Below are 19,629 nucleotides of genomic sequence, written 5' to 3'. Positions count from 1 at the left end.
CCCTTGGCCAACTCCTGCCTTGCTGGGCTGCCTGGACTCTCTCCTGGGGTGGCTTCCTGCCTCTCGGGAACACAGGAAGCCACATTGTTGGGATCTAAATGGCCTTTTCCTCCTGGCCTCGGGTCGGAAAATGAGCGCATAGCCTCGGTGTGCACCTGACCCCGGCGATAACTGCCTGCATGCGCGGCCGGCCTCCGCTCCTTCCCCAGCTGGCAGAGACCTGCTCAGCCGCCCACCTGCCCACCAGACCTCGCCGCCCTTCCCTGCCTTGCTTACTTCCGTAGCCTGGCCTGGAGGCATATGATGGTTTATATTAGGTGCCAACTTGGCTAGTCCATGGTACCCAGAGATTTGTTTAACATTCTTCTAGATGTTTCTGTGAATGGTTTGTTTTTTGGGTGAGATGAACATTTAAATCAGTAGATTCTGAGTAAAGCGCATTCCCTGCCATATGTGGGTGGGCCCCGTCCAATCAGTTGAAGGCCTGAACAACAAAGACTGATCTCCCCAAGCAAGAAGGCATTCTGCCAGCTTTTGGACTTGAACTGCAACTCTTCCCTGGGTCTCCAACCTGACCGTCTGCCCTGCAGATTTTGGACTTGCCAAGTCTCTACAATCATGTGAGCCAATTCCTTATAATGAATATCTGTCTGTCTGTCTACCTACTTACCTGTCTATCCTGCTGTCCTGTTTCTCTGGAGAACCCTAATGCAAGGTGACTCCGGGGGTGGTCGCGGGGGAGTCGGTATGGTGCGGCTCTGAAGTTGAAGCACGAAGAAACCTTCCAGGTCATCCCATCCAGTGGTTTTCAAGCTCTTGTTTTGGCAGCCAAAATCCTGATGCAGCTGGACTCTTACATGGAAGCTCAGTGATATTGGTCGGCACTTACTGAATGCTTGTTATGTGCCAGGATCTGTTCTGAGCACTTTACATATATTATCTCACGTAATCCCCACGGTAGCCCAAGGCGGGAAGTTTGCCGTGTGTCCCGTTTTAAAGGTGAGGCAACTAAGGCAGAGAAAGGTGAAACAGTCTGCCTCAGTTCTCACTGGTAAGAGCTGGGATTTGAATCTAGGATGTCTGAGCCAAGTGCAAGACCCCCACACCATCCTGCTTCCTGATATATTTTTAACTTCTAAAACCAGAGCTGCTCTGATTAAAGTGGGCAGGGGTTCCAGGGCCCCAGGTCCTTAAGCCTGCCCTTGGGTTTCCCCCTTTTTCCTACCCCCTCGGGCCCCTAAAGAACCCTACAGCTCCTTTGGAACATGGTTAAGAACCTCTGATCTAGTCCAACCCCTCATTTAGAGAACCAGGAAAACCAGGCCCAGAGGTTAATTGTCTCACCCAAGGTCACACAACCACGCAGGGGGAAGCCAGGACTGGAAAACAGCATCTTCCCACCCTACCAGGCTGCTTCCAGTGACTCCAAGAAGGGAGTGACTCAGACACAGGGTAGAAGCTGGGATCCCCAGTAAAGAGAAAGCTCCCTGAAACAAGGTTTCCCCAAATCCAACCAGTGAGGGCTTCTAGATAGACTTCTCCCATTAAGGCACGTTTCCACCCTGGGGAAACTGCAGGTAACTGCCCCCACCTTCCAAGCTGACCAGAAACATTAAGAAGGGGAGTACTCTAAGTCTGGGCCCCAATCCAGATCCAGAGGGCAGGCCTTGGGCCCTTGAGCTGGCATTCTGGTCTCTTCCCTTGGGTTTCAGCCTGGTGGGAGGCTAGGGCCCTTGGGCAAGGCCCTAGACTCCCTAGAGCACTGCTCCCAGAGACCTGTGGGAAACCCTCTGTTTGAACTGAGGAACTCCTACACATCCCTCAAGACCCAGCCTACATATGGCTTCCCTCCTGAAGCTTGACAGGAAAATCTCTGCTGAGTCAGAGACAGCTTTTCACACACACCTCTGTGTCAGCTTTGCCACCGGGCTCTCTGACTGACAGCATGTCTGTCTTCCCAGGTCAGGGGCTGGGTCTTGGCACCAGTACCTGGCATGGCATCCAGCCCAGAGGTTCATGATTGTCAGATGGGTGTACACATACACACGGGGGTGGAGTGGCAGCCTACACTGGGAGAGTTCTCCAGGCTCTCCAGACTCCAACAAGGGAATTCTCCAGGACCCCCATGGTCTGGGCCTCAGTAGATATTCTTTTTTGTTGTTGTTGGTTCATTGGTCTGTTTATTTATTTATTTTTGGCTGTGTTGGGCCTTCGCTTCTGTGCGAGGGCTTTCTCTAGTCGTGGCAAGCGGGGGCCCCTCTTCATCGTGGTGCGCGGGCGTCTCACTATCGTGGCCTCTCCCGTTGCGGAGCGCAGGCTCCAGACGCGCAGGCTCAGTAGTTGTGGCTCACGGGCCCAGTTGCTCCGCGGCATGTGGGACCTTCCCAGACCAGGGCTTGAACCCGTGTCCCTTGCATCGGCAGGCAGATTCTCAACCACTGCGCCACCAGGGAAGCCCTCAGCAGATATTCTTGGTCCAAACCCTTATCTATAGATGAGGAAACTGAGGTTCAAGCGGTGAAGGGATTTATCTGAGGTCACCTGGCCTGTGAGTGGCAGGCCCAGAAGTCGAGGCTGGGCCCCTGACAAAGGCCCCAGGCCTCTTCTCCTCCAGTTGTCTCATCCATCTCTGTCTCCGCACAGGGAGCCTTTGTCCTGACACTAGTGCTCACTTTACAGCCACACACAGAGCCTCAGTGCCCCTCACAAGCACCCCTCAAGAGACGAGGACAGGGTTTACTATTAACCCCGCGATACACAGGAGGAAACAGACTCAGCACAGCAGAAGACCAGCCGCAGTCTCACGACCACCTCTTTGCCTGTATATCCGTCACGCTTACACCCACATGTCCACACACCTTCGTTCTTGGTCTGCCTTGTTCGCCTTTGAGTCTCCCAGAACCAGAACTAGACCCCAGGTTCCTTGACTCTCTTCCCGACCCCGTCTCCCACCCCACCCCCTTCAGCCATAGTCCATTAAACAGTGAAATGCAGTAGGATGGGGAGCTATGGGGCAGGGCAGCCAGTGGGAGACAGGAAAATGCCCCAGTCTCTCTAGATCTGGGAAGGTGTCCTCACTGCCCCTGTCTGCAGCAAGATTCCCTCAGCTTTGCAAGCCCCATGGAGACTGTGAATGCAGGGCCTTGACATTCGACCCAGAACCCCCAGCCACGAATCCAGAGGGTCACCATGGTGCAGCCGGAGACTTGAAGACTGGAAGAGGAACCAGAGAGCACAGCAAACCCTTTGGATTGGCCTTGGTGAATGGCCCCCTCAGCCAGAGAACAACCTGTACAACTATATCTGGTGGCCCTGGATGGATGGATGGATGGATGGATGGATGGATGGAGGAAGGGAGAGAGGGAAGGATAAGGGGGATCTCACGCCACCACAACCTCCTGGTTCCAAAGCACAGAGAGTTGGCACACTCCTGCATCTCCCACCAGTAAGCCCAGTGGCCCCAACCCTGCCCCCAAGCCTAGTGACCCCAACCCTCTTGCTGGGGATACACATGTGGCCTGTATAGCTGGGAGTCTTCTGTCTTCCCTTGTGGGGCTGGGGGTCCCTGGCCCTTCCATGGCCCAGTCCTGACACCTGGTGGTGCCTCTGGAGAGTGGCCCTGGCTTTTTTCCCTCTTCTTCCCACTAACTCACCCAGAGCGGCCACCCCAGCCTGGCAGCCCACTGGCCACCTACCCTCCACTCCGGTTCACACCAGCAGGGCCAGGCTCTGAACCAGGTGAGACCGGGGTCATCTCTGCTTGCCTTGGGAGCCTTCCATGCACATGGGGTCAAATCCCCTCCTCAACCCGGGCCCTCAAGCCAGGTCATCTGGGGAAGTTAGGACCACAGACGATCACAAAATATGCGGCCAGAGATGTGCCCAAGGTCACGCAGTGAGAGTGCCGGACTTCCTTACACCCCCAGCCCTGTGCTGCCTCCTATCAGAGCTGTGTCAGAGTCACTGGGGGGAAGGGAAGGTGCATTGGGCGAGGAAGGAAGGAACGGGGCGCGGGGGGGGGGGGGGGGCTAACATGAGCAGCTTCAAGGGACGGGATGAGGTGGAGGTGGTGACGGAAGCAAAAGGCAAAACCCCAGCCTAGGCAACGCCTCCCCGGCTTCTCCCAGCTCCGACCCGAAACCACCACCCGCGCCAGCCAGGACTCTTGGGAGGAGGGTGCCACCATGTGGCTAATTTTGGTATGGCATCAATTCCTGTCGGGCCCCCTAAATTCAGTCTGGGTGTGTCCCAGTCCTGCAATTAAGGACCATAAAATTCTGCCCTTGGCCCGAAAGGCTTTGCCTGGAATGCCCCCCACATGCACACGCACACACACACACTTCCACCCACCCTCTCCAACCTCCAACACCAGGCCGCGCAGCCGCAGGAAGGGGTGTGCGCTGTCTTCGGGGAGCGGGGGCTGCCAAGGCTAAACCCAGGGACCTGACATCGAGGCCCTCCAGAAGCTGGTGCGGAGGCGGGCTGAGAGGGCGGGTCAGGATGCCAGAGGCAGAGGGGCAGCCGTCAGCTGCACGGGTGAATTGGCTGCAGAGAGGCTCAGCGACTCAAGCTGCATGGAGGGGGGAGTGCTGGTAACTGATGGGAGGTGGGGGTGAGAGAGAGGGAGGCATCTGGTGGGGCAACTGGGTGGGTGACGGTGTCAGTCGCTGAGACTGTGTGCAGAGGCCTCCTTCTGATTTCACAGTGTGACCTGGGGCAAGACACCAACTCCTCTGGCAGCCGTGACAGCCAAGCCCAGGCCGTTCCAAGAGCACATGAGAACAGGGATTACAAAAGCCTGCCATTCAGCAGGCCCTCCTCCGAGGCTAACTGGGGGCCTCTTAAACTCACCCCTAAGCTGCCACAAGGGCAGGACCGCGGCTTGGCATCTTTGCAGTACTCCTAGTGCCAGGCACACCCCACACACACACCTTCCACAGGCCCTCCACGTGCCGACCACACGCCATCCACGTGCCAACCACATGACATCTGCAGGCCAACCATACCCCCTCACACGCCCTCCACACGCCAGCCACTCACCATCCACCTGCCACCACATAATATCCATATGTCTTCCCTAAGCCATTCACATGCCACCTGTATGCCATCCACACATAAGCTACATGCCATTTCCATGCCACCCATCGCCTGCCATGTGCCATCCACACATACCCACATGCTTGCTATCTGTGTGCTCAGCATCCCCTCCCAAATGAGAACCAGGCGCCAAGTCAGGACCCCAAGGACATCCCAGCCTGACCCGGGCCTCGGGCACCTCACTCCCGTGAAGACGTGCTCCCCATCCCCCGTGGCCCAGCCAGCTGCTCACCTTTGCAGGTGCAACCCTCCCGGGTGATGACCTGTCGGCAGATCCCACAGGGCTTCACCTTCTTGAAGGTCTTCACCTTGAAGTGGTGAGTCTTGGGGGCCTCCAGGTCCTCTGGCTGTGGGAGGAGAGGCAGAGTGATCAGGCCGGGCTCCTCGGGAAAGAGCCAGGGGACCAGGGGAGAAGCAGGCAAGCACTGGGGGAAAGGAGAGGTGAGAGCCCCTTCAGCTGTGAAAGGCCCAAGCCCATTTATGGGAGGAGGTGCCCAGGGAAAGAGAAAGCTGTGGGTGCGACCCAGACTCCCAGTCAGAGGTGGGGTCAGACAACAGTCGAAAACCCCAGCCCCCTCCATGGATTCTTAATCACTTTTCTGATTTAGTTTATTAGCAAAGTGCACTCATTTTAAATGTATCGCTCAATACAGTTTGACACATGTATGCCCCATGGACCCACACCCCAGGAGGCTCCCTCGTGGCCGTCCCAGTCAATATCACCCCAAGGTGAATACTACTGTGACTTCTATCACCAAAGATCCATTTTGACAGGTTTTTAAGCTTCATATGGATGGAATTATACAGTGTATACTCCTGTGTCTGCTTCTCTGACTCAGCAAGAATGTGGGGGATTCATCCCTGTGCTCACACAGCAGCAGCTCCCTCCTTTTTGCTGCTGCATAGTACTCCACCGTGTGCATGCAACTGACTCATTCATCCATCCCACTGCTGATGGCCCTCAACCTTTTACCCATGTCCCTGAGTGCCATGCCCCGCAGTTTTCTCTCTCTCACCCTCACTACCACCCCGTGCTCCAGCCCAGAAGGCTTCTTCCATCTTTATTTTTATTTACTATTCTTTACATTATGAAAATATCAATAGGTTAAATATCCTTTTTAAAACTACACCACCAGGGCTTCCCTGGTGGCACAGTGGTTGAGAGTCCGACTGCCGATGCAGGGGACACGGGTTCGTGCCCCGGTCCGGGAAGATCCCACATGCCGCGGAGCAGCTGGGCTCATGAGCCATGGCCGCTGAGCCTGCGCGTCCGGAGCCTGTGCTCTGCAACGGGAGAGGCCACACCAATAAGAGGCCCGCATACCGCAAAAAAAAAAAAAACTAAAATAGAACTACCATATGACCCAGCAATCGCACTACTGGGCATATACCCTGAGAAAACCATAATTCAAAAAGAGTCATGTACCACAATGTTCATTGCAGCTCTATTTACAATAGCCAGGGCACGGAAGCAACCTAAGTAACCATCGACAGATGAATGGATAAAGAAGATGTGGCGCTCATATACAATGGAATATTACTCAGGCATAAAAAGAAACGAAATTGAGTTATTTGTAGTGAGGTGGATGGACCTAGAGTCTGTCATACAGAGTGAAGTAAGTCAGAAAGAGAAAAACAAATACCGTATGCTAACACATATATATGGAATCTCAAAAAAAAAAAAATGGTACTGAAGAACCCAGGGGCAGGACAGGAATAAAGACGCAGACGTAGAGAATGGACTTGAGGACACGGGGAGGCGGAAGGGTAAGCTGGGACGAAGTGAGAGAGTGGCATGGACATATATAAACTCCCAAATGCAAAACAGATAGCTAGTGGGAAGCAGCTGCATAGCACAGGGAGATGAGCTCGGTGCCTTGTGACCACCTAGAGGGGTGGGATAGGGAGGGTGGGAGGGAGACACAAGAGGGAGGGGATATGGGGATATAAGTATATGTATAGCTGATTCACTTTGTTATACAGCAGAAACTAACACAACATTGTAAAGCAATTATACTCCAATAAAGATGTTAAAAAAAAAAGAAAAACTACACCACCACACACATAGGATGAGGGGCGGGCTGGCAGTCCAAGTCTTCTCCGTGTCTGGCTAGCCACCACCCCACCACTAACAGGGGCCTCAGTTGCCCCCTCCAGACACCCTGAGGTTGGGCCCCACACCGCTTGTGACCACACATCTGAACACAGTCTAAGCCGCAAAGTCCTGCATCCACGCTGCTTAGGACCACCCTCTTCCCACCCACAGCCCCCAGCCCAGGCACATGCTGGGAAGGCTCCCCATTCAGAGGACTCCCCGGGAAGTCCTGCCCTGCCTGCAGGCACCATTCCTCTTCGAGGCACCTCACCCTGGTACCTATAACTGGATTCATTTCCCGGCTCCAGCAGCAGGGGGCAGCAGAGCACAGACACTGACGCTTCTCTGCCTGCAGCCCGCGCCCCACCCCCCAAAGCCCAAAGGTACAGAGCTTTCCAATGCCCTCTGCATATGCATGGACACACACAGACATGATCACAGACCAGGGAGAAGGTTCTCCTCCAAGTCCCCCTCCTACTACCCTGGTCCAAGCCTCCCCACTCTGCGTGTTCAGAGGACGGGTGGCAGCATCCCACAAACCCAGCATGTCCAGGACTCCCAGCTGAAGATCCTGTAGTGGTGAGTCCTGGGCAAAAGAGACAGAACCATGAGAGGCACGGAGAGAAAAACGGACAAAATAAGAGAGAAAGCCAGTAGGGAAAGAGGCAAAGAGATAGAGAGAGAAGTAGAGGGGGAGAGAGAGACAGAAAGAGTCAGAGACAGAGACGAGAGAGAAAGACAAAGAGAGACAGAGAGAGAAGACAGAGAAAGACAGGGAACAGCAACAGTCAGACAGAGAAGAAAAAAAAGAGGACCAAGATAAAGGCAGAGACAAAGACAGAGACAAACAAGCACACACAGAGAATGAGAGAGATTAGATAGAAACACACAGAGACTATAAAGGGAACCAGAGAATCAAAGGGGGACAGACAGACAAGAGGACACAGGAGCCAGCTTGAAGGGGCTCCTCAGATCTGGGAAGATCTGAGCATCAAAATACATAATGATAGTAATGGCTTAAATGAGTCCATACTGATATGTGAAATAAGTGAATACAGTCAAAGTCTGATGAGGAGTTACGAGTCTCAAAGCACCTCCCCACATCATGCTCATAAATTACAAAGGGAAAAAAGGTAACTTTCCCTGGCACACTCCACTTTAATCAAGTGATCAAAGCTAACGTCACCAGTAACAGGATGAGTGGAGACTGTGTGCCACGGAGGGGATGAGAACAGAACGTCACCTCTGCGATACTCCTGCCAAAGAGACACAAGCTGAATCCAGTCATGAGGAAGCATCAGACCAACCCAGGGGAGGGACAGTCCACAAATTAAGTGGCTCATAATATTCCAAAGTGACAAGGTCACGAAAGTCAAGGAAAGGTTGAGGAGATTTCCAGACAGAAGGAGACGAAGGAGACATGACAACCAAATGCCACGGCTGATTCTGAACTGGATTCTTCACCCCAAAGGATGCCATGAGGACAACTGGCCAAACTTCAGTGGTGTCTGAGGAAGAGGAGGTCACGCATCAATGTCAATTTCCTGGCTTGGATGGCTGTGTTGGGTTAGGTAGGGAAAGTCCCTGTAGGAAAACAGGGAAGTATTCAGGGGTGGTAGGGCAACGTGTCAGCAACTTACTCTCAAATAGCTCAGGAAAAAAAAAAGTTCTTTGCACCGTATTTGCCACTTTTCTGAAGTTTTAGATTGTCTCAGAATTCAAGGAGACAGACTATTTGTCAAGACAGTAAGGAGGCAGGACGGAGCAGATATAAAGCCCAGAGCAGAGACCAGAGAGCAGAGAGCGTGGTGGAGTCAGGAGTGGGTACAAGAGACCAGCAATGCCCCCTGGTGGCTGAGCAAGGCAGCAGGACCTGGGTTCTGCTATTCCAGACACTTCATTCTGGGAGCCACGCTTCCAGCTTCAGCTGGGGAAGGGGAGGGGGGCGGGGGGCGGTAGGCTGAGGGTCCAGCTCTGGACTTGACCCAGCGTCCCCCATCCCACAAGGAGGGGCAGGTGAATCCCCTCCTATTCTGAGGTCTCTCCTCCCCCGTTTCCCCATCTCTGCCCCTGGCTGGCAGCCTTCCAAATGATCTCTGTCACAGACATTCCAGGGAGGGGACCCAGTCCCGCGTCAACTGCAGCGGCCAAGGCCTAGGATAGGAGGAGAAGCAGGGAGGGGACTCGGGGTTCAATTTAAGGCCTGTCTGGGAGGGTGGGCAGGCAGGAAGCCCTAAAGCCCCATCATCTCAGGCCTAGTCTGCCCCCCGAAGCCTGCCTCTCCTACCCCACTAAGTCAGCAAAGCTCCCTGTGCCAGCTTATCCCCCAGCTTTCTCTGCCTACACCCCAAATCCAGCCCTTTCTCCAAAGGCCAGGGAAAGAGGCCTCCTCCCTAAAGCATAGTCATGGCAGTGGAATCTCCCCAGAGAGGGTCCAGGCTGTCCAGTAAACAGAGGAGACATCCAGGCTGACAAGCAAACACCGGGCTTCCCCCCTGGGCCCTGGGCTTCCCTGCCCTGCCTGGCCAACTCCATAACGTCTGAGTTTACAAACTCTCCTCCCGCCCGGGCTTGGGGAACAGGAACCAGGTTCAGAAAACACACTCCCTGGCCTCGCTCAAGGCCTCCTTCAGCTGCCTCTGGGTGATGGCCCAGCACACTCCTACCCCTCACCCCTACCCTGTCCTGACTGGCTGAGGGAGCACTGAGATGGGAGTCTAGAGACCTGCTTTCTAGGCCGGTGGCCTCACAGTCCCCAGATGAAAATAAGGGGTTCCGACAAGACAGCCTGAGCGTACACAGTGTAGGGGAAATAATGGGCCAGTTTGAGAGGAAGGGACTGTGGGGTCTGGGGACTAGACGTGCTGCTGGCTACAGAGAGAGGGATGTCTAATGAGACATCACCCCTCCATGAGAGGCTGGGCAACCCCGGTGGAAGTGAGGAGACCAGTTCGGCCATGCCCAGGAAAGTGACCCCGGATGTATAGCATCCCTGGTTATACACTGGGATGTCTGGTAATCTTGTGAAAAGTCGTCCACAGAGGTCTGAAGCTTTGCCGGGATGATGGAGGAGAAAGTCTAGGATGGAACATCTTCAAATATCTGAAGGAGCTGTCATTGTAAGAAGCTGCTGTGAAGTTACTGCAGGCAAAACAAAACCCAGTGGGCAGAAGCTGCCAGCACTTACGATTAGACTCAAGGGGGGAAAAGAACTTCCTAACCATCATATGTCAAAATCCAGAGGAGGAAGATAAACGAAGGTCTAGTACCTACCCTGCCCTCGCCCACGGTTACTCTGCAGGTACACGCAGAGGATGAGAACGGGCCCATAAGGCACCCAGCTCAAGGGTAATGGCTTGTTATGACAATGACCATCATTTTCCCTGACAAGTGGCAGACAGCCTCACAGAGTGCACCCGGCCCCTCCCTTGCTGGATTTGCTCCTAACAGACCTGAGGGAAACTCGGGACAGAAGAGGCCTGGCCATGGCAGGAACTGCCTAGTCCTTCCAAAGCCTACCTCCCTCGAGAGCCAGAACCCAGAAGAGGGAAGGGGTCCCAGCCGAAGTCATTCTTCCCTACCCTCCAAACCCAGAGCCCTAGCCCTGCGACAAGCCCACCCAGCCTCGGAGGGCTTTCCCGGCCCTCTGGGGGAATCTCTCCCTCCCACCCTCCGTTCACCAAGCTGCCTGTCAGAGGGGTGTGGCGCGTCTGGCTCGGGCAGCCTTGGCAGGAGTCCTTGGTCTTGGGGTGGGAATGGCTGTTTGTTGGCTCCTCCCTGCCCCCTGGGGCAAAGCACAGTGGGGTGGGGGTGCTGATGAGGGGGGACTGATAACCCTAGGGTCCTCCAGCTCATGAGCTCCTGCCGCCTCCCAAAGAAAATTCCCCAGCCCAGCCCCACTAGGTTCCCTGCGCCCCACACTGGGAGACCTGGATGACGAGGCCAGAGGGCAGAAGTCTACGAGCTAGTGAGCCTTGGGAAAGAGAGTCACTGAAAAGCAGGCCTAGGACAGACTTGGAGGGTCATTCGGTCCTCTCCCTGCCTCCCGGCCATCCACCCCTCCATGTCTCATCACCTTGCATTGGGATGCCAGGACCCGGTTGGCATCAGTGGTCATTTCTATGGGGAAGACCGTGGGACTCCCCAGTGGAGCTGCAGGCTGGCGTCTGGGAGCCCCCGCCGCCCCAGCCCCTCAAACGCAAGCTCCTTGCAACCCCAACTCACCTTCATGTACACACGGAAGTTCCTTACCACCACCAGCCCCGCCATCCCCTAGCCAGCTAATGGCCTCACCATGTTCTTGGTCGCCCCGGGTGGAAAACTCTGAGTCACTCTCAACCCCTCCCGGCTCCACCCTCCAATCCAACCAGTTGCCAGACTCCGCAAATGTTGCTCCCTAAATATTCTTGCGGCCTCCTGTGCTTTTCATTCCACTGCCTTTGCCTATTGGAGGCCCCGTCTCTTTTGTCTGGAGCTATTGCAACAGTCTCCGGCCTCCTGCCCCAAGACACTGGACCTTTCCTCCCCACACAGCCTCTAAGGAACACAGCTCTATGGGGTCACCCCCACTCACCCCAATATGCTTCCATGCCTTCCCAGGCACCCAAGTTAAGACCTGCACTCCCTCAAGTCAGCAAGAAAGCAGCCTTGGTCCATACCCCACCCACCCAGCCATCTCAATCCCCTCGCCCCACTCCCCAACTCCCTACCCTGCATCCACCTCTGAGCCTCTGCTCTGCTCTTCTGTCTTCCCAGCATGCCTTCCACCCTCTCAGCTTGTCAAGCTTCTAGGCATCCTTGAAGGCCTCATTCAAACCTCATCCCCGCAGGGAGATGACCCCAGACACCCACCCCCCACCTCTTTCAAAATCAATCTCCCCACCCCATCTTCTTTTTTCACCATGAAAACTTTAAAAGCTCCGGAAAAGATGAATACGCCTATGCCCTTGGCCCTGATTCACCGCTTCCACGCTCTGTCTCTGTCCCCTAACTCAGCCCAACATAATCACCGCCCTCGGGAAATCTGACATCGATACGATAGCATTATCTAATCTTCAGTAACATATTCTAATTTCCCCTTTTGCCACAATAACACCCATTACAGCTGGGTCTGCGTTTGTTTTTATTTTGGACTCAGGATCCAGGCAAGATCTTGTATTACATTTAGTTGCTGGGTTTCTTTCCTCTTCTTTCCTGTGGACACATTACTCCACCTTATGACTTCCCTTTTATGACACTGACTTTTTTGAAGAGTCCAGGCGGTTCTGCAGAATGTCCCTCAGTATCTGGATTTGTCTGGTCATTTCCTCATGATTCGACGCAGGGGAAGGGCTGCCCAACGCCACTGCCTTTCCTCAGTCGCACGTGCTTGATGCCCCGTCTCAACGCTCTGTGCGATCTGACTGGTCCCTGCTGCCCCACTTGTTAGCTAGGTAACCCCGGGCAAGTCGCTTAACCCCTGTCTGCCTCACTTTACTGATCTGTTAAGTGGGCTAATCATAGCAACTGCCCATAGGTTGTGACAATGCCTGAAAACACGCTGGAACAGCGCCTGACACACAGTAAGCGCTCCCCAGACTCGGGCTCTGATTCATGTTGTCACGCCTGTGTGTGCGCTGGACTAGTCCGCCAGGTGCCCACACCTGCACGTGCTTCTGCTCCATGTCCCCTGTGTCCAGAAAAGTGCGAGCCCAAAACAAGTCAGAAGGAGTCTGACCTTGGTTCACTCCAGTGTAATTACACCCACGCCCACTGTCCTGCCCTCAGGGGACAGAACACGGGTTGAGGTGCTGGCATCACCTGGCTGAGGAGAAAGCTCTCTGACACCGAGTAGCCCTGGATCTCCATGGGAGGAAGGATGCAGAGAGTGGCTTTAACTGAGCTCCCCATGCGACAGAGGAGCACGCGGAGGCTTGGGGGGTCCGGGATTCTACCTGGTGGCCCTCGGCCCATGACTCGGCTTCCTGAGCTGGACCGTCTCTCGCCATCAGCCTGCTTCTCTCTCTCCCTCTCGCCTGGGCTCCTTCATAAACCACGTCCCAACGTTTTTGGGCATCAGGTCCCAGGTCCCTTTTTCGTGCTCTAACATGAAATCATCTCCTGGAGTGGGAGGGCACAGGGATGTGGATAGCCTGAAGGGGTGGCATCATGGCGAGGGGCTGGTACAGATTCCCTCACTGGATCCTCACAACCACATCCTATGATGAGGCTGAGGAATGTGCTCCGCGACACACAAGGAGGGCAGGATGGAACGAAGACTCAAATCCAGGTCTGTCTGAGACGGGGTCCCTCACCGTGGCACTGCCACCACTTCCCAGGGTGTGTCCACAGCTGCCGTCTGTGAGATGCGGAGGAGCCCCGGCAGTTGCGTCGTCAGGACCCCTCTGTCCAAAGGCCATCTACTGGCTGGTTTACCCCTCCTTATCCTTTGTCAATTATTCTTACTTCCCGCACTTGGATTTCTGAGGTCACACCTTCATCTTTGGATCTAGTTTAAAGTTCACCTCCCAAGAGGTCTTTCCTGACATGTCCCTTCTCCCCCAATCTAGGCTAGGTCCCCCCTTACATGTCCCCACAGTTTCCCTCTTGGTAACACCCATCTTATTGTAATCATTTGCCCAATATCTGCAAGCTTCTTGAAGAAAGTCGGCACTCTATAACCACTGGTGAGACAGATGGACAGGAACATGGGTGGGTGGGTGTTGACCTGGCAGAATGACTGGATGGTTTCTTTGTCACAGTGCTTCCCTAACACCGTTTCCTATCCTTAGGCTGCTGGCCACCAACCCCTCGACCCAGAGCTGTAAAGCCCCCGGCCCATACTCTTCCTCTTTTCAGGAGCACTGAACCCAGTGGCCATGTGGCCCCTTGGACGGGCCACTTCCCCTCTGTGGGTCCCCCTCGCCTTGGCTAGAAACTGGAATTAGCCATCCCTTCCCTTCCCACCTCACAGAATTACAGTGAGGTTCAAATGAAATTGCATAAGTCAAGGAAATGGACACAGGTAAGGCACAGAGAGGCTACGCGGCTGCCCAGACCACACACCCAGCATCCGCGCTCTGACCCTGTGCACGCTGCCTGCAGGAGAAGACCTGCACGTTCTGGGCCTTCACATCATCCTTACACCCCCTCCTGCCCTTCCCCGAAGTATTCCCAGAATGGAAAGCCCTGGATGGGGATGCAGAAGGGCCAGGTCCTAGTTCTGACTCTAACTTGCTGTGTGGCCTTGAAATGTGCCATCATATAAAGAGAGCTAACGTTTCTTGAGCTCTTACTGGGGGAGAAACGCTATTCGAAATGTATTGGCTCCTTTAAAACTTAACAATGCTATAGGTAGCTGGAGAAACCAACCGAGAAACAGATTGGAAGCCACAGAGCTTCCGAGTCACAGGGCCAGGATGAAACACAGGCACTGTGCTCTCGGCCAGCCTGCCACACTGCCACTGAGCATCGCAGGAAAACAGTATGGTATTGCTCCCTGACTTTGTGCCTCAAACGCCATTTTGAAAAATTTTGCAAAGGGGGTGTTTTCTTTCGGACCCTGTCAGTGTCACGCAGCCCAGCCTAGCTCCCAAACGCGTGGCCAGGAGGCCCCCCGTGGGCACAGCCCTTACAGGCTAACAAAACTCCAAAGAGAGTGAGTTCAGGATGGAGGTGTCAGAGTGGGGTACACAGGGCAAGAACTGCACACCAGGAAACCGGGGGCTCACGCGGACCCTCTGACAAAAATGTGTGCTTAGCGCTGGGAAGGACACCAGCTCCAGAAAAGAGAACACTTCATTGTCTGCAGCTGGCCTCAGAGGTCAGCTTCAATGAGGTCCAGAAAAGTCAAGTGACGAGCCCGAGGCCACGTGGCTTGCTCAGGGCAGGGCCAGGGCTGTACCTGGCCCCCAGGCATGCCTGTGGCTCCTTCAGCCCCATCTAATAAGCCCCTGCCCAGTTCCTGAAAACAGAATGAGCCCCTCCAGAAGGAAGGGCCTGCAGCTCTAACTCCATCGGTGTAACACGAAAAAGCCTCAATTAATAGGCATGTCATTATTTTCTAAATAAACCGTGCTTGAATATGTAATAGCGAATGGGAGCATTTGATGAGAAAATCAAGTTATGCATAATATATAGCTCGGCTCCTCAGCTAATAAAGTGATTTTTATTCCTAGAGCTTGTTAAAACTACGCATTAGAGATAGATTACTTCTTGGATGAAGTGTCTGCAGCTATTCCTGGGGAGATCCTCCCACACATCAGATCTGCAATACAGGGGATCCCGTGAGCCAAGAAGGAGGTTGTGGAGTGGGGGAGGGACCAGCATTTACTGAGCACCTACCGAGTGCCTGGGTACCTGGTCTCTTGACATACTTTGTCTCTGTCCTCAGCCCAGCCAGACAAGGTGTGTATTATTCTCCTCACTGTACGGAATCAGGAAACTGAGGCTCAAGAAGGGAACTGCCGTACCCAAGGCTGCCCATCTGGTAAATGACAGAACTAGGATCTGAGCCTAGCCCTGCCTGGTGTCAAAGTCCACGCACTTCCCACCAGCAGGAGCCTCTCAAGGCGGAAGCAGCTCCCTTGTCAAGGTCTCCAGGACCTCCATGCCCCCTCTCCGGAACTGGCACCAGCTACCCCTCCCCTTCCTGCTACAAACTTACACCCCAGCCCCATAGAGGCCCACCCGGAAAGGAGGAAGGTTGCTGGGACAACTGGAGGAGGGGGACAAGGAGCTTGATGGGGCCAGGGCTGTGCCTTCGGGCCAGTCCACACCCTCCAGACTCGGGCCCACCCTGGCAATGGGCATCCAGGCCGGGCAGGATGGAGAGAAAACACCCTTCTCCCCAGCCCACTCCCACCGGCCTCTTTCCACTCCCACAGAAGCCTGCCTGCTGGGCTGTCTCACAGAGCTGGGGAGGGACAGGGGCGGGGAGGCACCAGGAGAGAGGACAGGAAAAGGGGTGAGGGGAGGGCCTTAGAAAAGTGGCTGCATCCACACCAGCCCCTGGTCCCCAGCTCTCAGGGAGAGAAGTGACAAGGACGAGGCGCTCATGCTCACCTCTCTGCACCTCCCCGCCATCGTCTTACCCACAGGGAAACTGAGGCTCAGAGCCGTGCAGCACTTCCCCCAGAGCCTCTCCGCTGACGTGGCCCTGTCTCCATCCACACCCGCATCACCCCTGGAAGTCTAACTGCCATCCTTCCCACCGCAGGCCTCCCTCCCTGCCAGCCTCTCTCCTCAGCACCGTTCTCAGGCCTTCCAGAGTCTGTCCCAGGCAGCTGAAAGGGGCTGGAGAAATGACCTTGGCCAAGGCTCCCACTATACAGATGTCGACAGCAGCCCAGCGAACCCCTGATGTGCAGGACGCTCCAGACACCTTCAGTCTCTTACTCAGACCCACGCCCACACCCAAGCCCCACACGCCACCCAAACCCCCTCATGCCAGCCCCCTCCCTACTTCCCCTCTCTGCACAGAGCACACCTGACTGCCCAAGTCTGATCTCCCACCACTGTCCTCAGCCTGGGCTCGCCTGGGCCGAGGAGGGCCCTCCCGAGGACTGGCCGGAACAGGGAAAGGGGCAGGAAAGGCCACATCTGGATCCTGGGCCTGAAGCTCCCTCCCCCAAACCAGCCATCACTCTCTTTGAGACCACCATTAACCTCAGCCAGGGATGACTTCCTTGCCCTCCTGACCCCTGTGCATGCCTTCACCCAGCCCAGAGAGCGGAGCCCCTCTGAGGAAGGGGTCTCCCATCCCTGCCCCCTCCCCTCCTGCAGCAGTCAGCCCTCTCCCAGCCCCCTCTCTCCCAGGAGCCTCTGCCCCTGACTGGCCTCAAGACTTTTAACCCTCACCATGTGGCCCCCAGACCCTGCCTGCCCACCCTTCAAGCACCCTGCGCTGACACACACCTTCCTGAATCTGGGGCCAAGAAAGGGGAAAGAGGAGGCTGTGGCTTCCTCCTCTGGGACTGGAGGGGGTCGGGGGAGGTCTTGGTAGGGATGGGAGGGCTGTGACGGGGGGATGGCAGCGGGTAGAAGCTGAAATTGGGGTAAAAGTGATGGAACCCGAGCAGAACTTTTCCCCAGCCTGGCTTTTCCAGCTTTCATCTCCTAGGTCAATGCCCCCTGTTCCTCAGGCCCCTCCCACTGCCCCCCCAGACTCTTAGGCTGAGCAACCTGAGGGGTGAAGAATTTTCACCCCGGTATGGGGTGGGAATGGAGGCAGGAGTGGCTCCAAAAAGAGACAAACCTTATGATGGCTTCCTTCTACTTACAGCTCCCGGACTCAGCTGGGGGAGAGGACACTGGGGAGGGGGGACGTACTGACCGGCAGAACTGGGGCCTGGGCCCCGTTGATGGGGACGGACTCAGGCTGAGGGTCTACTCGAGTCAGTCTTTCCTTCTGTCTCTCAGAGGCAGAAAGGCCCCCTCCTTCACCACCAACACTCCCCCAACCCCAGGCTCTCAGGGTAAGGCTAAGGTCGAAGCGGGGGGCGGCGGTTCGACCTCCTAGCTAACGCTGCCACACCTACCCAGAGCATGCAGGACAGACAGATCCACGTCATCTTCGAGGGTCCCCGTCCCTGGGGCCACGCCCGAGGACTGCAAAGGGTCCCCTTGAGCTCGCAGTCCCCTCGGAGCAGGCAGAAGGGAGCTCTGAGTCCGCGGCAGCGCCAGCATCTGCAGCACTCGCCCTGCCTGCCTCCAATTCACCCTCCCTCCCTCTCCTCCTCCCCCCACTCCACCCCCTAGTCCCAGCCTCCTGTCTCCTCCCTCCTCCCAGCTCCACTGGTGGCTTTGGGGGTCAGAAGCCCTGCTTCGTGGGGGGTGGGAAGGAAGCAGAGCAAAGGGACAGCTACTGGAGGCAGCCCCTCCCCCCAGAAGCCACCCCCCCACCCCAGACACACAACCCCAGACGCACAACCCCTGTAAGCCACCAAGCTGCTCCTGCCTTCTGGTTGGATCTGACGCTGCCAGGCCTGGAGTCTGCTCTGCTCACTGCAGACCTCCACCCCCAGACCACTGATGGAGGGACGGACAGACATGGGACAGCACAGTCCGCTTGAGCTGGGGTTCCTCAGTCCCATCCCATCTCCAAGGACACACGCATGCCCTCCTGCCCTCGGAACACAAAGTCACTGGCACTCACTTAGCTAGGTCAGTGCCCAGGGCACCCTGGTGCCCATTCGGCAAGCTCAGAGCCCACTCCATGCTTTACTCAAGAGAAGCCTGGCCTGAGACCGCTGGAGAACGGCCCTGCCCCCAGGGCTGTGGATTTCATTCCAACTTCTTTCTTACTTTTTTTTCCCCTTCTTTCTTTCTTTTCTCCAAACATCTGTCCCAGCCCTTCCTGCCCTTCCTAAAAGGAGCCCCGCTCCAGGCTCCCGCGAGAGTCTGTTCTTCTTGACTGTGCCCCGGGCCAACATTTGGTTTGCATTTCCCCACTTCCTCCTCCACCGCCCCTGCTCCCCCTCCCTGGGCCCAGTTTTCACCTCCCACCATTCCACGTGCCTACTTCTCCCCCTACACTGTCCCCCCACCCGCCCCCGCCAGCCCTTCCCTTCCCTCCCCCTCACCTTAGCCCAGGGCCAGAAGTTTGGGGTCTGGGGTGGGGGGAAGAAGAGGGGCATCCAAATGTATTCCCAGGGCGCACCGCAGGGGAAGCCAGCAAAATCGCCCCCGGCCCTCATTGTCTCAACTCCCCCCTCTACCTTCCCCCCAGAAACTTTCCTCTTTGAGCTGTGGCCGCAGCTGGACCAAGTAAGAGTGGGTGGGGCTGGTGAATCACCCCGCTCTATTTTCTATTTTTTGGAGCCTTCCGGGGAGGGAAAGAGGGCTCAGCCCCACCCACACCCCACACACACACACACCCGTAGACACACACACCAGGACACACAGTCCAGCTCACAGAAACACACGAGTGCCGAGGACAGGGCCCCACCCAGAGGAGGCACTCTGAGACCATTTTCTTGGATTGAGTAACTTGGCAAGAAAGTCCTCTTGCTTGAGCTCTATGCACACACACCAGCATGGGGTAGATGCCCTGGGCCACATGGAAAAAGGGTTATATATCCCCTGCCTCTCTCCCCCACGCACCCAAGAGCCTGCCCTCACCACTCTGTCAGCCCCACACATGGTGCCACCCCAGGGTACAGTCTCTACAACCAGCCTCTCCCCTCAAGAGGACCTGCCCAGACAGGTGTACTGGCTCCCAGCCCATAGTCCAGTCAGGACATCTACCTAGGAAACCCCAGAATGAGAGGGAAACATTCACACTTTGTCTGGGAAAAGGCTGCCACATGCGGATGTACAGGTTGTGCACTGCACAAGGGACTCTATTACTTGGTGGGAAGTCAGGGGAGGACACTAAAGCAAGCTGTCTAATTCTGGTCCCTCCTGGAGCGGTCACTTGAGATAAGAGTCTTTGTTCTGATGAAAACGACAAGGTGAGG

General features: G+C 55.7%; 1 protein-coding gene across 8 annotated transcripts in view; it reads right to left on the bottom strand.

Annotated features, from left to right (window-relative positions):
• The window catches only part of TNS1 (tensin 1), a 197,697-nt gene extending 179,812 nt beyond the window's left edge, over positions 1-17,885 (bottom strand). For 6 of the 8 annotated variants that reach the window (XM_067740633.1, XM_067740637.1, XM_067740636.1 and 3 more), the window contains exon 1: positions 5,330-5,444. Coding sequence is in view for 2 of the 8 variants with exons in the window: in XM_067740634.1 (XP_067596735.1) it covers positions 5,330-5,444; positions 11,417-11,461 (160 nt within the window). In the remaining 6 variants the exon portion in view is untranslated. Of the gene's footprint in view, positions 1-5,329; positions 5,445-11,416; positions 11,497-17,709 lie in introns of those variants that run through there. The other 2 variants (XM_067740635.1, XM_067740634.1) reach the window with 2 other exon arrangements.
• Positions 17,886-19,629: the final 1,744 nt, after the last annotated feature.

The sequence above is a fragment of the Pseudorca crassidens genome, chromosome 6 (genome assembly GCF_039906515.1).
Source record: "Pseudorca crassidens isolate mPseCra1 chromosome 6, mPseCra1.hap1, whole genome shotgun sequence".
NCBI lineage: Eukaryota > Metazoa > Chordata > Mammalia > Artiodactyla > Delphinidae > Pseudorca > Pseudorca crassidens.
The sequence above is the reverse complement of the archived record's forward strand: the minus strand, read 5'-3'. Positions and strand labels throughout refer to the sequence as shown.